The 19425-nt window shown below is 43.4% G+C and overlaps 1 protein-coding gene across 2 annotated transcripts; it reads left to right on the top strand.

Moving 5' to 3' along the window:
- The first annotated feature begins 1373 nt into the window (after positions 1–1373).
- Positions 1374–18148, top strand: HAPSTR1 (HUWE1 associated protein modifying stress responses). 2 transcript variants are annotated; one of them, XM_058849437.1, is made up of 4 exons: positions 1376–1773; positions 2523–2603; positions 6623–6898; positions 14728–18148. In XM_058849437.1, the coding sequence occupies exons 1-4, from the start codon at positions 1554–1556 to the stop codon at positions 14970–14972; spliced, it is 822 nt and encodes a 273-aa protein (XP_058705420.1). In that variant the 5' UTR covers positions 1376–1553; the 3' UTR covers positions 14973–18148. The 2 variants fall into 2 exon arrangements, with proteins under 2 accessions (XP_058705421.1, XP_058705420.1); XM_058849438.1 differs by lacking the exon at positions 2523–2603 and having other exon boundaries at positions 1374–1773.
- The last annotated feature ends 1277 nt before the right edge of the window (positions 18149–19425 follow it).

A 19425-nucleotide genomic window follows, 5' to 3' on the forward strand; every position in this document is an offset into this window, starting at 1 on the left:
ACAAGAATTGGACAGAGCTTTACCTAGAAATGAAGGGAATGTCCATTGTGCATTAGTGTTGTATGTCTGAGATACTAATATTAAAAGTCAATGCCACAATTTCAGTTTAAGGAGACATGCACAAAGTTATGGGTGCTCTTACCCTTTCTACTCACACGGAGTGCCAAGGCATAAACCATAAGTAAGAGGTCCTTAGTAATTTGCCTTAGTGGCTTAGGAAAAATACAGCAGCTGCAGCTTTAGTTTTCAGTTGTCCTCAGAGATAAAAAACCCCAACCCAACAGTTCCAACTAGACCCTCATACCACTTTTCTTCCCACTATATATGATTTAGGCTTGAATTCCTGAATGTTTAGGAAGTTGTATGAACATCCAAGTTCGAAAAGGGAACAAGTACGTTCTGGAGGACACAGGCTGTCAGCGGAGGAAAGAGAGCGTGCAGGCGGTGAGTGTTGTTGCCGTGGGTGGGATGTGCCCCCAGGCCGTGTCCGGAGCCAGCTCAGCGGTGTGGCAGCCGCTCCGGCCCCGGCTGACCGCGGGCAGAGCGGGCAGCACAGCCCGGGCACCGCGCCTGCAAACCCCGCTGCGGCTGCGGGTGTGCCCGGCCCCCGCTCCACACCAGCGGGACATTGGCTTTGGCTGCCGGTGTGGCCGGAGCAGCCGGGCAGCGCATTTTCACAGCAGCAAAGTGACGAGATCGAGAGGTAAACGAGAGGTTTTAAACGTGCGCAAAGCAGCTGTGACTTCCGTCTGCTTGTTGGGACTGTGCCTGGCACAGCGCAGAATCAAGAAATGGTAAATAATGTGTAAAACAGGTAGAAAAGTGATTCCGTGGGTCTGAACTCTCGGGGCAAACCCCTCAGACGTTTCCGCCGGACGCTGGACCCGGGCCCGGCCGTGTCACACGGTTCGGCCCTCGGGCCCTTCGCGGCCGCCATCTTCCCCCGGGGCCGCGAAGGGAACCACCTCCCGGGCGGGCTCTGCCCCTCGGCGGAGCCGCGGCGGCCGCTGCCACCTCCCGGTACGGCCGCGGACAGCGCTGCCGGGGCCGCCCGCGGCCGGGAGCGCCTCGCCCGCTCGGGGCGGCCCCGGGGCCGCTGCGGGGGGGGGCGCGGGCGGGGCCGTCTCACGCCAGGGGCGGGGCCGGGGCCGCGCGAGGCAGCGCACTGCGCACGCGCACCGCGCCGACGCCCCCGGCACGGGGCTGTGACGGCGTAACCAAACCTGCGATAGCCCCGCCCCCCGGGGTGTCCCGTTTGACGGACACGTGCGCAGACCAATGAGCGCTGGGAATCCCGCACGGACCGGCGGTGCCGGGGCGACGGCGGCCAATCGGACGCTGCAGGCGGGGCGGGCCGGCTGCGCGTTCCCAGGCGCCTCGGCCGGGTTCTCAGTGCGCTCGGGGCGGTGCCGGCGCTCGGAGTGTTTGGGCCGGCGGAGCGACGGGCGGGCCCGGCATGGGGGTGAGGTAGGGCCGGGCCGGCGCACGGAACGAGCGCGGCCGGCTGTCGGGACCGGGTGTACGCGGCGGTGGGACGCGGAGCCGGGCGGAGGATGGAGGACAAGAAGGAGGAGGGCGAGGCGGAGATCCAGGAGCACGGGCCCGAGCACTGGTTCAGCAAGTGGGAGCGGCAGTGCCTGGCCGAGGCCGAGCAGGAGGAGGCGCTGGCGCCGGAGCTGCAGGACGAGGCTGCAGCGCAGCCCGAGCACAAGCAGCAGAAGCTCTGGCACCTCTTTCAGAATTCGGCCACTGCCGTGGCGCAGCTCTACAAGGGTGAGCACGGCCAGGGGCCTGGGGAGGGCACAGCTGGGCGGCTGCGGCCAAGAGGCCGGTGGAGGCCGAGCGCGGTGGACTCGGGGCCCGGGCAGCGGGGGGTGGGGGCGCCGCGGAGCCGCCGGGGTGGGGAGGTGCCCGCAGCGGTACAAAGGGGCCGAGGCGGCGGGAGGAGTGGCTGCCGGCCCGCGGCCGCCCTCAGAGACGGACGGGAAAACAAAATGGCGAGAGGGAGGGGGAGCCGCGGTCGCGGCCCGGACAGCGCCCGGCGCGGCCTCCGGGGCGGCTCCTGCGCCGGCCCGGCCCCGGCCCGGCCGCACCCCCTCCCCCGGCTGTCGGAGCGCTCGGGCCGGAGCTCGGCCGTGGGGTGTCGGGGCGCTCCGGCGGGGGCCGCGCCGGGAGGGTCCGGGCGGCGGGGGCGAGCCCCGAGTGCCGAGGATGGTGGGGGGGGCCGGGAAACCCGGCCCTACCGGCGACTCTCGACGCCCAGCCCCGGGAAGAGACTCCGACAAAATGGCGAAGCGGGGCCGGGCTCATTGTGCGGCGGGGCCGGGGCGGGGGCGGCCGGGCGCTCCCCGCCGCGCTGGGGACACCGCGCCCGCTGCCCCGGCCGGGCCGCTGCCCTCCCGCCCCGCTCGGCCCCGATCCGGAGCTGCCTCCGGAAGGTGGAACAAAATGGCGAAACCTAACATGGCCGTTCGGAGCGGGTGACTCCAAAATAAACAGCGTGTGTCCTTCCCTCCCTGCAGACCGGGTGTGCCAGCAGCCGGGGCTCTCCCTCTGGGTCCCCTTCCAGAACGCCGCCACTGCGGTCACCAACCTCTACAAAGGTAAGGGGCTGCCCCCCCCTGCTGCCCCGGCAGCCCTCCCCACCGAGCTGGGCCCCACTCTGTCTCCTGCCCCGGCTTACTCATAAGTAGGGCCTGTTAATGTCTCTTATTCACCCTGATAAAATCTAACCCGAGACTGCTTCCTGAATCTTGCAGGTTTTCCCTGGGCCACTTTAGCTGACGGTAGCTGAATCTTTTCTGTTGCCTCATGTCAGTGACTCATAAACTTAAAAACTGTTTTACTTCGAGATCCTTGAAAAAGGGTATCTTGAATATGTATCTGTTTCTTGTGAATTCAAGGAAAGCGTACAACGGCTTATTAAACAGGACTGAAATTCCCTGCATTGTTTATATTTCATGGTGCATTAGATGTTGGGGTGTCAGTATAATGCCTTCTCTTTTGTGGTAAAGCAAAGTTGGGTTTGGTGTTCGTAAAATTGTGCATAGATGTTATGTGACAGAAAGTTTTATCTTTTTGTGGCAGTGAGGCTTCTTAAGTAAGCCTCCCAGTTTATTTTAAGCACTAGAATGTCATTATAGCTGTGTCCAGTGTGGCTGTAAGAAGGCAGTGTTAGCCAGAACTTTGATAGGAATGTGCTCTGCATATGGCTGTGCTTTAGTGCTGGTTTACTGGGTGTTTCTGAACTCTGCGGTTCTTTGGGTTGTCACAGGAATTCTTGTCTGCAGAAGGATCATTCAGTGGTTTTTACTTTGTTTAAAAGGTTGTGCTAAAATGATGTATATCAGTGAAGGCTGAAATTGGCACATCGTGATTCCCATTGTTACTGCCTTCCATTCCAAGGAAGGGAAGTGCTTTTAAGTTCCAGATACTTGTTTCTGGCCTATAGTTTGATTTTTTTTTTTTTCCCCATGTTTTTTTTTTTTCTTGGTCTGTACAGCATGATCTCTACTTCTACCTCTGTACTCCTTCATTTGCCTCCAGTTTTGTCGTTTTGGATTTGCTTTAAGCAGTTGAACTTGATGTGTTTGTGGTGGGTGATGAGGTTTCTGACAGATGTGGACAGATCAAGGAGGAGATGTAGGTGCACAACCCTCGCTGCCAGAGTCATGCCTCCTGCAGAAAGTGCATTTGCATGTTGTATGTATGTGTCAGGTCATGTGAAGGGGCAGACCTCAGAGCAGGAAGGTGCTGGCCTGAGGGAGTGGGTCACTAGAACTTGTCTGGGGACAATAGTCATTTGAGAGTGGTGTTAGAATAGCAGCAGGTAGTGTTAATACATTGTCTGGAATAATTACAGTCCGTCTTTACAAATGGCATGGCTCTCCCTTACAGTGTCTTTAGTATGAAGGCTTAGGCTGTTTATTTCTGGTTAAAACGTTTGGTCACTTGTGCTCTAGGCAAAATGAGCCTTTTTGTTGGCAATGATGTGATTAACTGAAGGGTAGGTGATCAAGGAAACTAGAGTTTGAATTGGAAGCTGACTTTAGTTATGTGTAATGTAATACTTCAAAAATCAGCACCTGAAACAAATGCTTGCTTCAAAGAGATCCTAAAATGCTGAAGTACCTGAGTTACTCAGGAATGCCACCTTTCAATTTTCAGTGAACTTGCAAGTCAGTAGAAGTTTGGTGATAACATGGTAGAACCAGCTGAACACTGTCATATCTGACAAACTGGAGTCTCTTACTGTGAACTTACTTTCCGTAGTGATGAACACGGCTCTTAAAAAAACTCCTGTTTTTCACATTCTCAGTACTGTTTGTTTTGGAGGACTCTGTCAAAACACTGGAGGAATACTTGGTGTGGTGAACTGAACACCACAAACTGCCTCTTGCCTTGTCAGCTGCTTTCTGATCTGATAAATACTTGGATTTTTGAGGCATCATCTTTTTAACAAGAGGAACCCAAGGAATGGTGCATAATGAGAATGCCATAATGTCTTGAGCGTCAGCATTTCTTCTGAATATAGAATAGAAGTTTAATATCCACACTGATGGTCTTGCATCCTGAATTTCTGGTGCTGGTAATAGAGACTGCATTCAAGGCACTTCGTTATCTTGCAGATTGGATAAAAAAGTGAAGGCATGGCTTGTAATGTAGGGTTTAGAATTTAAGGCCACTGTGGAAAGTTCTAAGTTCCTGAGCCTACAATTTACCTTGTTTGTATTAAAAAAAAACCAACCCTGAATATTTTCTAATGTTGACTTAGTAATTTCAGAATAAATGCAGCTTGACTACTTAGGTTTTGCCAGCTTAACTTTGTAAACAAAGTAGTTGTGGCTTTTACCATACAAACCTAATCTACCCGGGGTAATGATGCTTGAAACTTCTCTGGGCTGCATCAGCAGTCAGTGTTTGACCTCATACCTAGTTCACAGTTAGCACTTTGTAAAGCATTCTCATACACAAAGAAAGCCAAGGTATTGACGTAAAGACGGCCTCAGAGCCTTGGAAGGACACTCCTGGTATTTCAGGAAGTGATTAAAGGAGTATTTTCAGTTTCCAAGTTGGCTCCAGAGTGTTTGGGCAGCTTTTACTGCCAGTGCATTGGAGTCTGGGCTGCTGTGGAGTATAAAATGGCAGGAGGAATAATCTGTTGTGCTGCCATTGCTTTCAGAGGAATTAGCATTTGTCAGTGTAGCCTTGAGATTACAAAGTAGTACAGGCAAAATACTCTTAGTGCATCAAAGTAACAGGTTAAGTGTACTTTGTGCACCTGTTGAGTTTATACCCCAAAAGCTCCAAGATTTAACTCAGCTCAGTTTGAGGTGCTTTTGGTCTGTTGTGTTAGGTTTGAAGTGTTGCTTTTTGGCAGTGTAGATCTTGGTGCTGTCTTTTATGGATTGTGCAGTGGTGCCTTAGAATATAAGTCCAAGAATAGCATTTAATAGTAGTTGGTTTTGGGTTCTAGAGTGTGACAAAGCTACGTTAGATGTGTATGTCACCATTATCTTGGGATAGCTGTTCTTAAAGAAATACCTTCATGTTCTGGGCAAATGGCTTTTGCCTTGGGCTTCATTAATAAGGCAAGAATATAAAATGCTGTTTAAATCAGCTTTGCCACATTGAAAATGATCTATGGAATTCAAGTAAAAATTGGGATGGATATGTTCATGTCTTTTAAGGAGCAAGAACAACATAACAGTGCTTTACATGAAACTGAAATAGGTGTTGTCAGCAAACCTATGAGGAACAAGATGAGCATAATTGTGTAGTGAACAGGATTTGTCCCACCTGTTACTGCGGTTTGAAACTTATTCAAACTGGTAGCCAGAAATACACTTTGTGAAGTTTGAAAGCAACTTAATACATGGCATTTAAGTCTTTTGGAGATGCAGTTATAACTGATGTGCACAGGTGACTAGTTACATTAAGATAGAGTGAAATCACATTTTGTAGTAGGATTTATTGTAAGTAGTCTGTTTAAAGCTTTGGTATATCAGAGTTGCTGTGAGATCCTAAATGGGGAAGGAAACTTTCTTAGCCTTTTTAAATGTTGGCTAGTTGAAAGACATTGGGGACACTCGTGTTCTATCTAGTTTCGAAACTTCTGCAATTGAAATTAAATTGAAAATGGAAGAACATGAAAGAAGTCTTGAGTTTTCTGGCCATTCCTTACCAGTCAGAATGAAGAAAGGCAATTACTCCTTTCTTACATTGGGGCTCCCTGCATGAATTGATGCACTTTGTGTGTCTAAGTCTGTTGTCCATTGATTTAACTATCTTCCTCAGTCTGATGAGTTCTAAGTGTATTTTTAATGTAAATAAACAGTGATGTAGTGTTGACCTGAAGTTTAGTAAATGCTCTTTAAGTGGTGCTGGAGTTGTTGTTGGCTGTCTGACTTGTAGAGGACGGAATGTTTTGGCTAATACTCTCTTCAGGTTCAATGGAACTCCTCTTTGCTGCTGCAGCCACCTTGGTGCTGCCTTATGGTGTAACCTGTAGAAGATGTAAATACTTCTTCTTTCCCATGGTTGACAGGAAGCCACATCAGTGCTGTGCCATGCTGTACATTGCTGTGTAACACTAAGAGAACTTTTTTCTGTCTTCTTGCAGAGAGTGTGGATGCCCACCAGCGAAGCTTTGATTTAGGAATTCAGATTGGCTATCAGCGTCGGAATAAGGATGTGTTAGCCTGGGTTAAAAAACGCAGAAGAACTATTCGAAGAGAAGACTTGATCAGCTTCCTTTGTGGAAAAGTCCCTCCTCCAAGAAATTCTAGAGCTCCCCCAAGACTGACTGTAGTATCCCCTAACCGAGCTACTTCAACAGAAACTAGCTCATCTGTAGAGACTGATTTGCAACCCTTCCGTGAAGCCATAGCTCTGCATGGTAACAGTCACTTTTTCAATACTACTTGGTTAAAATTGGGTGGGGGTTCTTAAAGCATGTTTGGCATATCATAACGTGTCATGTACCTGGTGTTCCAGCTGAAGGTATCCCCTTCGTTCTTTAAGGCAGCTTTTGCATGTATAAGGCTTGTGCTGGCTGTGAAAAATTTGTATAGTTGAGTATTTCGAATTAAGACAAGTTACTGAATAAAAATGAAATTTGGCTCTGTAGTATTGTACAGCTGTGAACTCAGCAGTTAAGAATCAAGTCTTGGTAGTGTTTTTTGGAGCATGAGGAGACTTGGCATTTGTGCCAATGCTAAAGGAAAATGGTAATGCTATACTAGCAACTAGTTAAATACTAGGATTTGACTACTAGCAAATTTTTGGAGGACTTAGGGAGGGGATTTGATGTCTGAGGCTTCTGTCTCTAGCTCTGTAGTACCTTTGTTAGGTACTGGATAATGACATTCAGCATTCTTCTTAAAGTATCCTGGAGAGAGTGTTTTACTTACACACTTTTGAAATAGTGTGTAAGTAAAAAGTTCCTGTTCAGAACTTTGTTCTAGTCCACTTTCAGATTTACATGTCTTCCAGTGTCATCCTGAATTGCCTTCCTTCCATCACCAGCAGTGTTGGTGGTGTATCTCTTTTCAGACATGAATATTCAGTAGTTTATTCTGTACTGGATTATGATTTAGCAAGTGATAGACAAATGTGCTTTAAATTGCTCTTCAGGTGAGATGAGGCAGTTCACCTCTGGGTTTTATGCCTTCTAAAATTCAAAAGGGTAGCAGATATCTTAAGGTATGAACCCTAGACCATTCTAAAAGTAAAAATTAAGCTATCTAGAAATGCGGCTTAAATTAAATATTTACTGTCTGGATAGTCTCAGTGGGGGGTAGAATTGATGAGTTAATTAGAAGAGTGAATTCCTGAAAATGCAGTTTTGGCTTCTGCTGTGCTGTAGTGGTTTTTCAAGATACACAATACAGACAGTCTTAATGTGACAGCCTAAGTCTGGTATTATTTGCTACCCTTTTGCCATTTAAACCAAACATGCTTCTCCACCCAGTCATGTTGGTTTTGGCAGTTTCCTGTCTCATACTGGAAGGGGGCTAGGGAATTCTGTGCACCACTGTTGCTTACTCACTGTAGATAAAATTGATTTCATGAGAACAGCTGCAGAAGCTGGCTGTAACTGTGGTAAGCACCCTCATAAAAATGATTTTCTGAAAATGTGGTTGAATCTGTGGAGTTGGATTTAACTGTAAAGGCTCAGTCTCAGGTGAGAAGAAGCTTAGGTAGACTCCCTTCAGCACAGTGAGTTTTCTGAGTAAACTCAGGGACATTTTTATTGGTAATATGGCTCTTCTTGTGTCTGTATATAATTTTCTAGCATCTGCTTTGTACAGGGGTGGTTTATGCAAGTCACTCCTCCACAGCATGAGGATGTGAACAATGTTGTATAAAGTTTCCTGTATTTCATAATGTAATACAGGGTCATGAGGAAGTTCTGTCTTCTGTAGTGGCACGGCAGGGGCTCAAAATGTACTTTTCCCCTTCATCAGCTGGTTGACAAGATTACATGTCAGTCACCTTCTGGATTAGGTTCTCATATCAGTTTCAATCTGGTCCTTGACACAAATGCTTTTGTACTAATCCTTTAGTGACTAGGCTTGTTTGGGCCTCATAACTGTTTTTAGGTTATTCCCTACAATGTCTGCATTACTCCAGCTTATCCCCCATTTTTTTCTTAAACATTAAGGAAGCTGTGATTAAGTGATCTCATGAACTCATTTCCTATTTGTTGTAGGGCTTCTCAAAACTATGTTTTGATTTTGAAACCTGCCAAGGATCTTTAGGTGTGTGAAAATTGTCCTCATTAGACCTGTGCTTATTGTAGTTTTTGGCACATTGTTTGAAAGTGCTGCTTCTAGGTATCATAAGGGAACATGAAAACCTGATAATGGTGTGGAGCATATCCTCCAGGCTCGGAGGTTTTGAGAGAAGTTTCCATCTGGCATGTAAAGGAGGGAGGCTGTTTTGTGCTGGTTGACTTCCTGGTGGGAATAGAGTATTTCTTTATTGATCATGTGGATGGGTTGAATTAGATTTGAGGGATAATGCTAAAACTTTGCTGCTTGCAGCAAGATCTCTTTTAGTGAAGCAGGGATAGGTATAAATAGCCTATGGCACCAGATAAAGCTCAGTGGAAGCAGAGTTGTTGTATGGACTTCTCAGAAGTAGATGCTCATATATGTCTAAAGACCACAGCATTATAACTTGCTGATCTTCCCCTTTGATGGTGGAAAATACCTCTTTTTTCGTCATGTACGCCCCTAAATGCAGCATAAGCACATCTGAAAATCTTGACAGAAGCAGTGGTAACAAAATAGCTAATAATTTAGTATTTCCTGGAACATCAAACACAGGTCTGGGTGTATGCCCTAGACTAAAACATTAGAGAATAGCATCCTTTAGGCATCAGTACAGTCTTTAAACTGTCTGCTTCAACTGAAAAGAAATATCTTAAAACATGATTTTTTTGTCTTGCATCTTCTCTCTCCAGCCCTGTTACCTCTGACCTGTATTTTAGCTCTGCAAGATGGTTGACAGTTTTTTGGACAAGATGTTGATGCCAGAATTTAATCTTGTGATTCTGATTATCAAGTCTTTCTATTACAAGAAAACTTGTCTGGAAAGAGAACAGTAGAGAAGAACTTGTTGTAATAGCTAAAAGCAAAACTATGACAAAAAATTAGGCATGAGAATATTTAAGATGTTTGTAATCTCCCTTTTAACTCCATGGCAACTATATGCTGTAATTGTTATTGAAATCTTCAGTGTTAGTTACTGAGAATGAACTTTGGAACCTTGTTCTTGAGAGAGTAAACTCTGGTAAACAATGTCTTTTCCTTTATTATCAGCTTTTCATTGTTAGCATGCTGATGGGTAACCTTTGAAATAAAGCGTGGCTGGTGACTTGAACTGTGAATATTTGAAAGAAGTTCAAGCCTTTTAGAAAAGCTGAGTAGTTATCTCAAGGTAATTCATGATGTTTTACTCTGAAGTGCCAGTGCAGTTTTCTGAAACTTTAATGAAACATCAGACTAATGCTTGGTGTTTTAAGATATGGTAGTAGAAGATACTACCTTTACAGTCCAACATTTCAATTACAGAGTTAGTTTTTTAACTTCCATTAGTCCCTGAAATCTGATTGCAGCTAGGGAAAGTATGGACATACCTTCACCTACTCTCTGGATGTGAATTGACATTTCCAGTTCTGTAAGAGATGAGTTTCAAATGACAGAATTACATCAATCTGAGCTAACAGTACAGGATTCTCAAACCACTGCCACGTGCTTGGCTGCTTTATGCCTGGCTGTAGCTGGTGTACCAAGTGTGGTGCACAGCCCGTGTCCTTTACTGGGATGTGCTCTGTGTTTCACACACCATCCTCCCAGCATGTGAGAAAATGCTGTGATTTGAGGAGGGGGAAGAAGCAAGCTTGGAAAGGTAATGATGCAATGCATTTGACTTGAGCATTCTTAATCAAAAATTAGGTGAAATTGGGAAGAAAATAAGGGGACAATTCAGTGAGAGACTATTAGTTCTTCTTAGCTTTAATGTTGATGTATATCATTCATGTGATTTGGTCTCTTTGGGGTAGGGAGAGCATTTACATGTAGACTTGTGTGGCCTGGCCCTTAAGAGTCTGAATTTCCACTGGGCCTTCATATTTACTTCTCAGAATATTAAAGTGCAGTTTAAAATGGAAGCACTTAGCAGAGTGGAGAAGCAGCAGTTGGTAAAAGAGAGGATGGGAGAACAGAGTTCAGATTGGTCTGATACAGTTTAATTTAAGGGTTGTGTGTGTATATATAGCTGTGATGGAATTGTGTATTGGTATGTGCTGCTAAAACTTGCTCTTTGAGTCAGTATTATGAAAGGGTGAATATGACAGAAGAGTGACAAGGATCTCTCTGCATGCCATTTTGTATTTATCTGGGTTATTAACTAATTCCTGCTTTAGTCACACTTATCTAAGCATGAATGTTCCTTTTGATACTTCCTGATTAAAACTTCTAGAAAACAATAGTACTATTACTATACTGAACAGTAGCTAGCTGGTACATTATACTGTGGTAGTGACCTGAATAAGTTGTACATGGGCGTGATTGTAGTGCAGATGAAACAGTATTTGCAGTTTGTTAGGCCAGTGGTGATAAACTTGCTAATTTTGAATTGATAGTTTTAAATATTTCGTAATGTGTGAAACATAGTTTCAGTCAAGCATTCTAATATCTTGATAGTTTGGGAGTGTACTTAGTTATAAATTGGCTATTATTGATCACAGCTCTTTCTAATAGTACTATAAGGCCTTTAGAATATACCTTTTTGTAAAATCATTGTCTATGAAATGTCATATTATTGATGACTGAAAGATACAGCAGGAATGGGAATCTATTAAGTACTGTAAAATGTTTGAAATATGCCTTCCACTTCAAAACTTCCCAATTTAAAAAGGGGGTGGTAAGAGCCATGTGTGCTTTCTTAAAGACCCCTAATACTAAAAGAGATGTCCCTGGAACTAAGGAGTGGGAGACTTCAGAGGTGGATGTTAGATTGTGGGAAAAGCAAAGCCACTTAAGCAGCTGTTTGGATCTCGTCCTGTTGTATGGACAAAACTGGTGTGCCTGTGGTTAGGCCATATTAATCACAATATAGAAATTTGAGGTTGGGAAATGGTGTTTGCTGATGGTCATGTCATCTTACCACTTCCTAGTGTCAGTTACTGCTTTAAATGCTTCGGGAAGAGCTCTGAGTCTGCTGAAAGCTTAAACTCAGAGTCATTCACAGTAAATATTTTTTTCTGAGATTTCCTCTGTTTTGCCACAGCTTCCCAAGGAAATATGTAGCTCCTTTCCTTGTCGACCAAAAGTTGGTTTTTTTTGAGCATTGCAGTTTGTTCTCAGATATGTTGGTTCTGTGAAATGGCATCTTCGTATTTGAATGTATGCCTTGAGTTGGCTTTGACTCTTTCATGTTAGCTCAATTAGGCAATCCTAAACTGTGATCTGAGTGTTTCATTTGGCAGTTTTGCTCTCCTGGATGGATGGGCAGTGCTGTGTAGTCTGGTTAACTGCCAGGAGCTGAGGTTGTCACTCAGTCTGTCAGTGTACCCAGCCATGACTCTTGCTGGTACTAAATACCTGTGTGAGATGCAAGATTAACCTGTAGCTCAAAGTCCATGCTGTGATGCAATATCCTTGTATTCTAATCTGTAGAAATTAATTCAAAGCTACGCTCCTGCCTTAGACATCAAGTTGGATTGAATATTTTAACTTCTAATTATCTCCTGAAGGTTGCTAGTGTATTTAAATGTACAGTGATTCAGCATTACCTAAATACTTGGAAGTCAGTGACTGCTTTAGGCATTGCTTGTGAACTTTGCAGTCTGGTTCAGAATATGCTACAGCACATTACAGGTGCATCTTTTAACTGTATTTTAAAGAATGCTTGTTACTCAAAAAGGCTCCACTTAAAAACATAGCTCTTGAGTGGTACCAAAAAAAGTCTTTTCACATCACAGGTCAATTTTGGTGTTTATTTACAATAGTGTTTTTTCCCCTTTATTTGGGCAGTAGATGTAGTAAAAAGATGTCATTCAGATAAAACTGAATTACTGTGTTGCTCATTTGGTATGAGTTGTATAACAGTAAATGACTGATAAGTGATATAAATTGTTGGCTCTTAAGTATGGCACTGAACTTATGTGGTCACAGCAATTTTGCTTGGAATGGGGATGTGGGGGGAATTCTCTGCAATAATTTTGGATTTGAAAAAATGTCACCTGTATGCTGTCAGATTTTTTCCAATTTAAATGTACAGGATGAATTAATGTTTTTTCTAATGTATGTCATGCCAGTTGAAATTAAACTACTGATGTCTTTGAATTGTGAAGTGATTTGTTACCTGCCCAAATTATGCATGTTAGTAGTTTATCCAAGGTATGGTATCTGAATTGGCTTTTTCTCATACATGTCATCAAGTAGTTGCTTTACTTTCTTCTGTAGATGCATGGGCAATTCCTTTCCTAATGGTTCTGAATTTAGGCTTGACCATAATCCTGAGAATACTGTCACAAACCTCACTTCTGAAGTTACTTTTACACTAAAACTGCTTCTTCTGTTTAAATACCTTCTGCCATTGTGAATGAATGATGGTTTTGCTATTAATGAAATCTGCAGGGTGCCTCTTGGAGTTCAGACCATGCTTCTGAGCCCTGTTTGAACTCCACTTGGAGCTGTAAGCAAAAGCCCTAAGAAAAAAACAGCAATTACTGGCTTTGTCTACTGGTTGTTGTGTGATGCCAGTTCTGTGTAAAACTATTTCCTGTGCTGTTACAAGTTTGAAGCTTTAAATGTTCATTCAGAAATGTTCAATGGGGTGAAGTTGGTTGGCCTGCTCCATCATGACTTGTGTATCAACCTGCCATTGCTGTGGGTGGCTTTTAGACTTCAGTTTCTAACTGAGGTTTCTGGATGTTGCAGTTGTAGCAGTCGTCTCTTCTCAGAGTCTCTGAAGTTGCCTATTTGGCCTACCAGCAGCTGATGGATTGGGTTTTGTTAGGCTTGACTTGTCAGTCAGTGATTTTTGGCTTCTCATTTGACAGTACATGGAGATGTGAATTAATGCACACACACAAGATTTATGATGGCTGGACAGAGCTATAGAATATTTGAGACTGGAGAAGAGAGCTCTAAGATTTTGAAGGTTACTGAGAGTGGAATCTTCCTGACAGTTCAATATTTCCTTGTTCTTACTGTTAGAAAATAAGCAGATCTTTTTTCTTTATCTTTCCTAGGGCCAACAGATGTTTCTGTACTCTCCTACTAATACTCAGATTTGAAGAAGTTATGATTGCAAAGATGTTTGTCTTATCGCTGAGCTCCTGTTTATCTCCAAATCCAGCCTGATTTGGAAATTGAGAAGAGTAGTTAGACTTTTGTGTATTAGTCCTTACTAAATTTATGTTTTGGAATGTCCCACCTTTGTGAAATTGTGCTGTTACAGAAAGCAGAGGTTAAATTATATGAAAGTTCATGGTTGTCTTTTTATGGCCTTGTTTCTACAGGAAATAAATTTCAGTTAGAATCAAACACTATTAATCTGAATACAAACCAGATACTCATACCTACGGGGGTACCTGTGACACTGATCTGTTGATAACAAATTTTGGGTGATTATCATGTGTTTTTTCTTGCTTGTTCCTTAAGTGCATTTCTGAATTAAATAATACTAATGTGTTGGCTATTAGTGTTGGCCATGAAATAAAAGCTTCTATGTATAAACTAGCTGTGGTGTACACCTGAGACCTGATGCCATACTGCAGTTTCCTTCAGGGAGTGAAAGGAGCAGGGTGGTGGTGTTGACACAAGACAAGGTCAGTTCAACTGGAAAGTCTTTGGCAGGGCTGTGTAACTCTTGGTCCAGAGTGAAACCTTTAAATTGGAATTACCTGCTCTTGAGTATGTCCATGTTTTGAATATCATGTCATGCTTATGGAGTTAATGTTTGCCAGATTGTGCTGTTAGAGCCTGGTGTATAAGCTCACTTCTAACATCATAAAAAGCAGTTCTGGTAATCACTGGATTATTACACAGACTGAAAGCTGAGAAGGTGTGCTCTGGACTGGAATGGTACAGTAGGATGGAGTGTCTTTAAGATCTCAGTGGAATTGGCTGAGTGTGATCCTGTGTGGCACACGTGGGAACTGAACTTTCTGTGCTGTCTGACTGAAGCCCTTTTTCTCTCTCTCCCCAGGTCTTAGTGGTGCAATGGCTAGTATAAGTGTTCGCTCGAGTACCCCAGGCTCGCCTACTCACGTGAGCAGTGGCTCCAATGCTAGTCGAAGGAGAAATGGACTCCATGATGTTGATTTGAACACTTTCATATCAGAAGAAATGGCACTCCACTTGGACAATGGTGGAACTAGAAAGCGTACCTCAGCCCAGTGTGGCGATGTCATTACAGACTCACCAACTCATAAACGCAACAGAATGATCTAAACTGCAAAAATTTCAAACCCACCATGCTGCTTGAAAGCCACTTGATCCTCAGAGTACTATTGAAAAGGAAACATGAGGCCATCTTTCCATATTCACTGTTTAAGACAAAGAATTCGATAAATGCCATAAAGGAAATTTTAGATATTACATTAGATGCCTCTTGTAACTACGGCTTTCTTAAACTATATTCTTAGCAGAGGACATCAGATATTGTGTAGTAGTTAGCAAGATCATCATAGGCGAACATGTATCTGTTCCAAGGCTAAAAGTGACCTTACTTGTATTATTAAAGGGAAAGGAAATTTCAGATGTTTATTTGGCTATAGAATTTTTGTTTTTTTGTCCTTTATTTCCTGCTTTGAGTATTTGCTTAAACAGTATTGCCAGTTTGACTGAAATTGTCTTCAACATGACTTGGCATCTTTGTCAAAACTGCAGGCTTCCATTTTTGCAGCACTGTACCATGCACCTAATTTCTGTATAGTAACAGTGTGCAAGTTATAAATATTGGACTGTACCCTTTTTAGTTTTAAAAGCAGTTGATAATTCTGGTGATTGTGTGATAATGTAAAGAGGTGCTATGATGGTCATGCAATTAATACTTAATATTGAATCAATACAAGGATCTTTATTGGATTCACTTTGTGTGTTCTAGTGCTCTGAAGTAGCAATATTAAACTTTTCCCCAATTAACTTCATAGGCTTTTAAATCAGTTTGAGAAAATATATGTACTTATTGGTATTATCCTTGTGGTAATCATACACAGTGCAGACTGCACCAGTGCTGACCTAAATTTAGAGAAAAATGTCCTGTAATTGGAAAATAGGCTTTTCTGTTCAGTATTAGTGAAGGGTAGGTTTTGTGTACACCCATATCCTATTTTACATTTCTTGTGAAGTAATTGCCCATTGCTGGGGAGGGGTGGGAGGAGAGGGAATGTGGGGAATAGTTGGAAAAGGGGTGTGTTCTAACAAGTAAGACTTCTGGTCACATGTGGAAACTTGGACTAACTTAAACAAGATTCTGTGATGCCATCCCCTTCAGGAGGGAGTGACATGCAGGTTCTGTGAAGTGCTAAGAAAATAATTTAAAACTGGAAGTTGATTATAAAACTCTGGATAAACATGCTGTAAGCATGAATTAAAAAGGATAAATGGCTTTCTTTTTGTGTTTAGCTTACATTCATAGGATTGAACTCTGGCTGCCGTAACTTAAGCATAGTCTGAAACTGAACTATAGATCAAGACTGATCTGCTGCAAATCTGTTTCTCAATGGGGAAGGACAGATGTCGGTCTCAGAGTGTCCTGACTATTTTTATACGTAGAGGGAGAAAGTCTTTGGTGGAGAGGTCTGGCTTTAGGGCCTCTAAATCTCTGCCTTGGAAAGGGATAACAGAGGAAGAATAAGAAAATGGAGAGCTCCAACCCTGCACGTTGGGAAAGGGGTATTTAGAGAGGTGGTATGCATGCTTTAACTGGAAGCATAGGCTGATCCTGGGATTGAATATAGCTATGCTAGATTCCCAGTGGTTTCTGGTGAAGTTAAGGCACCTTGAGCTCCATGTTAATACACAGCTCTTAAAGACTTTTGCTTACGTGCTTGTAGGGTCAGATCTCTTTTGTATTATCTTTGCTGTTTGAAGCAGACTTCACTGTAGGTTTGCCCTTTTGACCCTGGTGCCCTCTCATTGATGTCTGTAGTCAAGGCAGGACAGCAATGCTGTGTGAGATACTCGAGGCTCTCTACTTGAGCATGATTTCCTTGCCTTGTGGTGCTTCCATCACATTTCTTTACACTGAAGAGCCCTTGAAGATGTCAGCAGTTGCACAGTACTGTAGTGAGAGGCTCTGTAATTCATGGACAGCTGCCAGAACTGTCCAAAGCAAAGTGGTAAGAACTGCTCCAACCCCCACCTGTGTTACATAGCTGAACTTGCACATCACTTGAAGACTCAGTATACATTAATTTCAGTTACTGCTATTAACTACAATTCATAAGGTTTAGTTTATGTAAGATGTTAATACTGCATAAAGCTAGTTTTCATTTGGAGACTGCGTTTTCAGCAAAGATTTTGAAGATGGTATCTGAATAAATGTTAGTATTTATTTGACTGTTGGCAGAGGGATTTTTCTGTTTTAAAAGAAAGGTGGAGTCTGAACAGAAAGGACAGGTGTCAGAACCATTCTTCAGCTCTTCTGTTTATTTTTTTAACTGGCTTGTACAAGTAAGATGCTTATGCTCTGCAATTTCTAACACACTTTTTTCTTGATGTGGTAAAGGTGACATCGTACTGCTATCAGTTCTGCACACGGGGACTGATCTGTAGCGGTGCTGCTGGTCTGGCCCAAATACAGAGCCTGTTCAAATTACCAATCCCCTTTCTTACAGTGAAATAAATCTTGTTAATGCTCTGAAGCATTAATTTAGTCTATTACCATCTAAAACTAAATTTTTCTGGCTTTTTATTTAATTTGTGCCATCTTTCTTTGAAAGAAAGCAGACTTTGATATTAAACTGGTTGCATTAATGTTTTTTTTGCTTGTACCTTAAATATTTGGCAACTTTTGATTGTTTTTCATTTAGCCCCAACTGTTGTTTGCTCTTTGACCTCTGCCAGAATGATCAAAAATGCATGTATTCACCTGATAAACACAGGAGAACAGGTTGTCTCTTAAAAATAAAAAAATAAATAAAAAAAGTCCAGTACCTGTTGCTTTGAAGACTATTTCTTGTGGCAGTGTAGAAAACTGATGTTCTGGAAATAGCTTTCAGCTATTATCCAAACTGTAGCTCCTGGAGCCAGAAGTGAGTTGATTTTCAGTAAGGAACACTGACTGGAGAACTGTTTAGTTTGGTAAAAATGGTGCTTACTTTTGCTTTCTCCTCTGACTCGTGCAGTTGCCCGGTCTCTTCTCCATGTACATCCAATCTAACCTGAATGTGCGGCAGTTACATAAAGTACATCCTGCACTGAAGCTACTGAGCTTGGCTTGCTTATTAATGAAGTAAGTTTTAAATGTTCAATTTAAATCTATATTACAATAAAGTAATGCAAAAATGATTTTGGTTGAAATTGAAGTCCTGCAGTTAAACTTACTTTCAAATGTGGTTTACCCAGCTGGAGTAATAGAAACTCTAAGTCATAATAAACCTAATAAAAAAAAATACAACTAATCAGGCTGCTTTGTAGTTCTTTTAAGTTTCTAAATAACACAGTCCATGGGTAATCCCAGACAAGATGTGATTAGTGTGAGCTGACAGGCTGTCTTTGCTGTGTGGATCAGGACTTTCCTTGAATGCACTTTGGTGGTAGCTGGTGTAGCTTACACACAGGTTTTTGTTTTGTCTCCTTTGGACTAATGATGGTACAAAAAAAATGGGGTGTACTACATTTGTACAAGATGTTCTGCAGACTTCAACATCACTAATACTTAAAAGAAGCATCTTAAAGAGATTTAAGTGGCGTAGTTTAGGAAGTTAAGTGGTGTTGACTTCAATAGTAGAGCTTTCCAGTCTTTTGCAACAGACTCTTTGGACTTAAGTGAAATCAGGTGCTTTAATTAGCAGTATTTCCTGCTTCATGTGGGTGTCCCTAAACCTGCAAACTATTTTCTACTTGCTTTATCAGCAGGTTTTAGAATTCCATTATGAAGGAAAGCTTTATTTCATAGGAGCTTTCAAGTTTAAAAAGTATCTTTTTAATTAATGTCAGCATTTTTTCACTTACTTAGCCACTGAAATGTTCCAACAGGAATTTAGAAAGATTCTTAAATTGCTTCTAAACCCCAGCATCTTTCAATTATTAGCCCAGAGCTAAGTAATCCTTTGGCAGGGCTGAGGAATGCACGCCTGATGTGTTCTGCACCAGGCGGGGCTGGTGTGGTTGTGTGGGGCAGCCACAAGCCCCCATGGGCTGCTCATTCCAGAGCCCTCTGCTTGTGCCAGGTCAGGGGAAAGGCCCTGGCTCTCCCTGGCTCTGCACGGGGCTCCTGGGGATATTTTGAGCCTGGGGAATTCCCTCAGAGCCCTGAGTCAACACTGGTGCTTTCTGCTGCCCCAGTCCCACTGAGCCCCTCTCAGACTGTCCCAAAAGGACCAGGCACGTGGGCTGTACTGAATAAACCAACCACAGTCCCTTCTGTGTTGCAGGCAAGCATCACCTGGCTCTGGGGGATTTTAGAGAAGAGATGGAAGCCAGATGTTTCTCAGTGGATAGTGAGATTGCAGCATTTCCCCTGTGACTTTGGCTGGTGCTGCTGCTGTCCCAGCAGTTACCGGGGTTGTGGAACCCCAGGATTGTTCATTGGTCACAATGGGGTGGAAGGGGGGAGCACACAAAGTACCAGGATCTCCTTGGAATCTGCTGTGAGCCCTTTGGCAGACACTGCCTTGTAGAAAACCTTAAAATTCAGTATTAAATGCATCGATCAGCTGGTTAAAACAGCATATAA

Source organism: Poecile atricapillus, chromosome 14 (assembly GCF_030490865.1).
Source record: "Poecile atricapillus isolate bPoeAtr1 chromosome 14, bPoeAtr1.hap1, whole genome shotgun sequence".
In the NCBI taxonomy this organism is placed as follows: Eukaryota; Metazoa; Chordata; class Aves; order Passeriformes; family Paridae; genus Poecile; species Poecile atricapillus.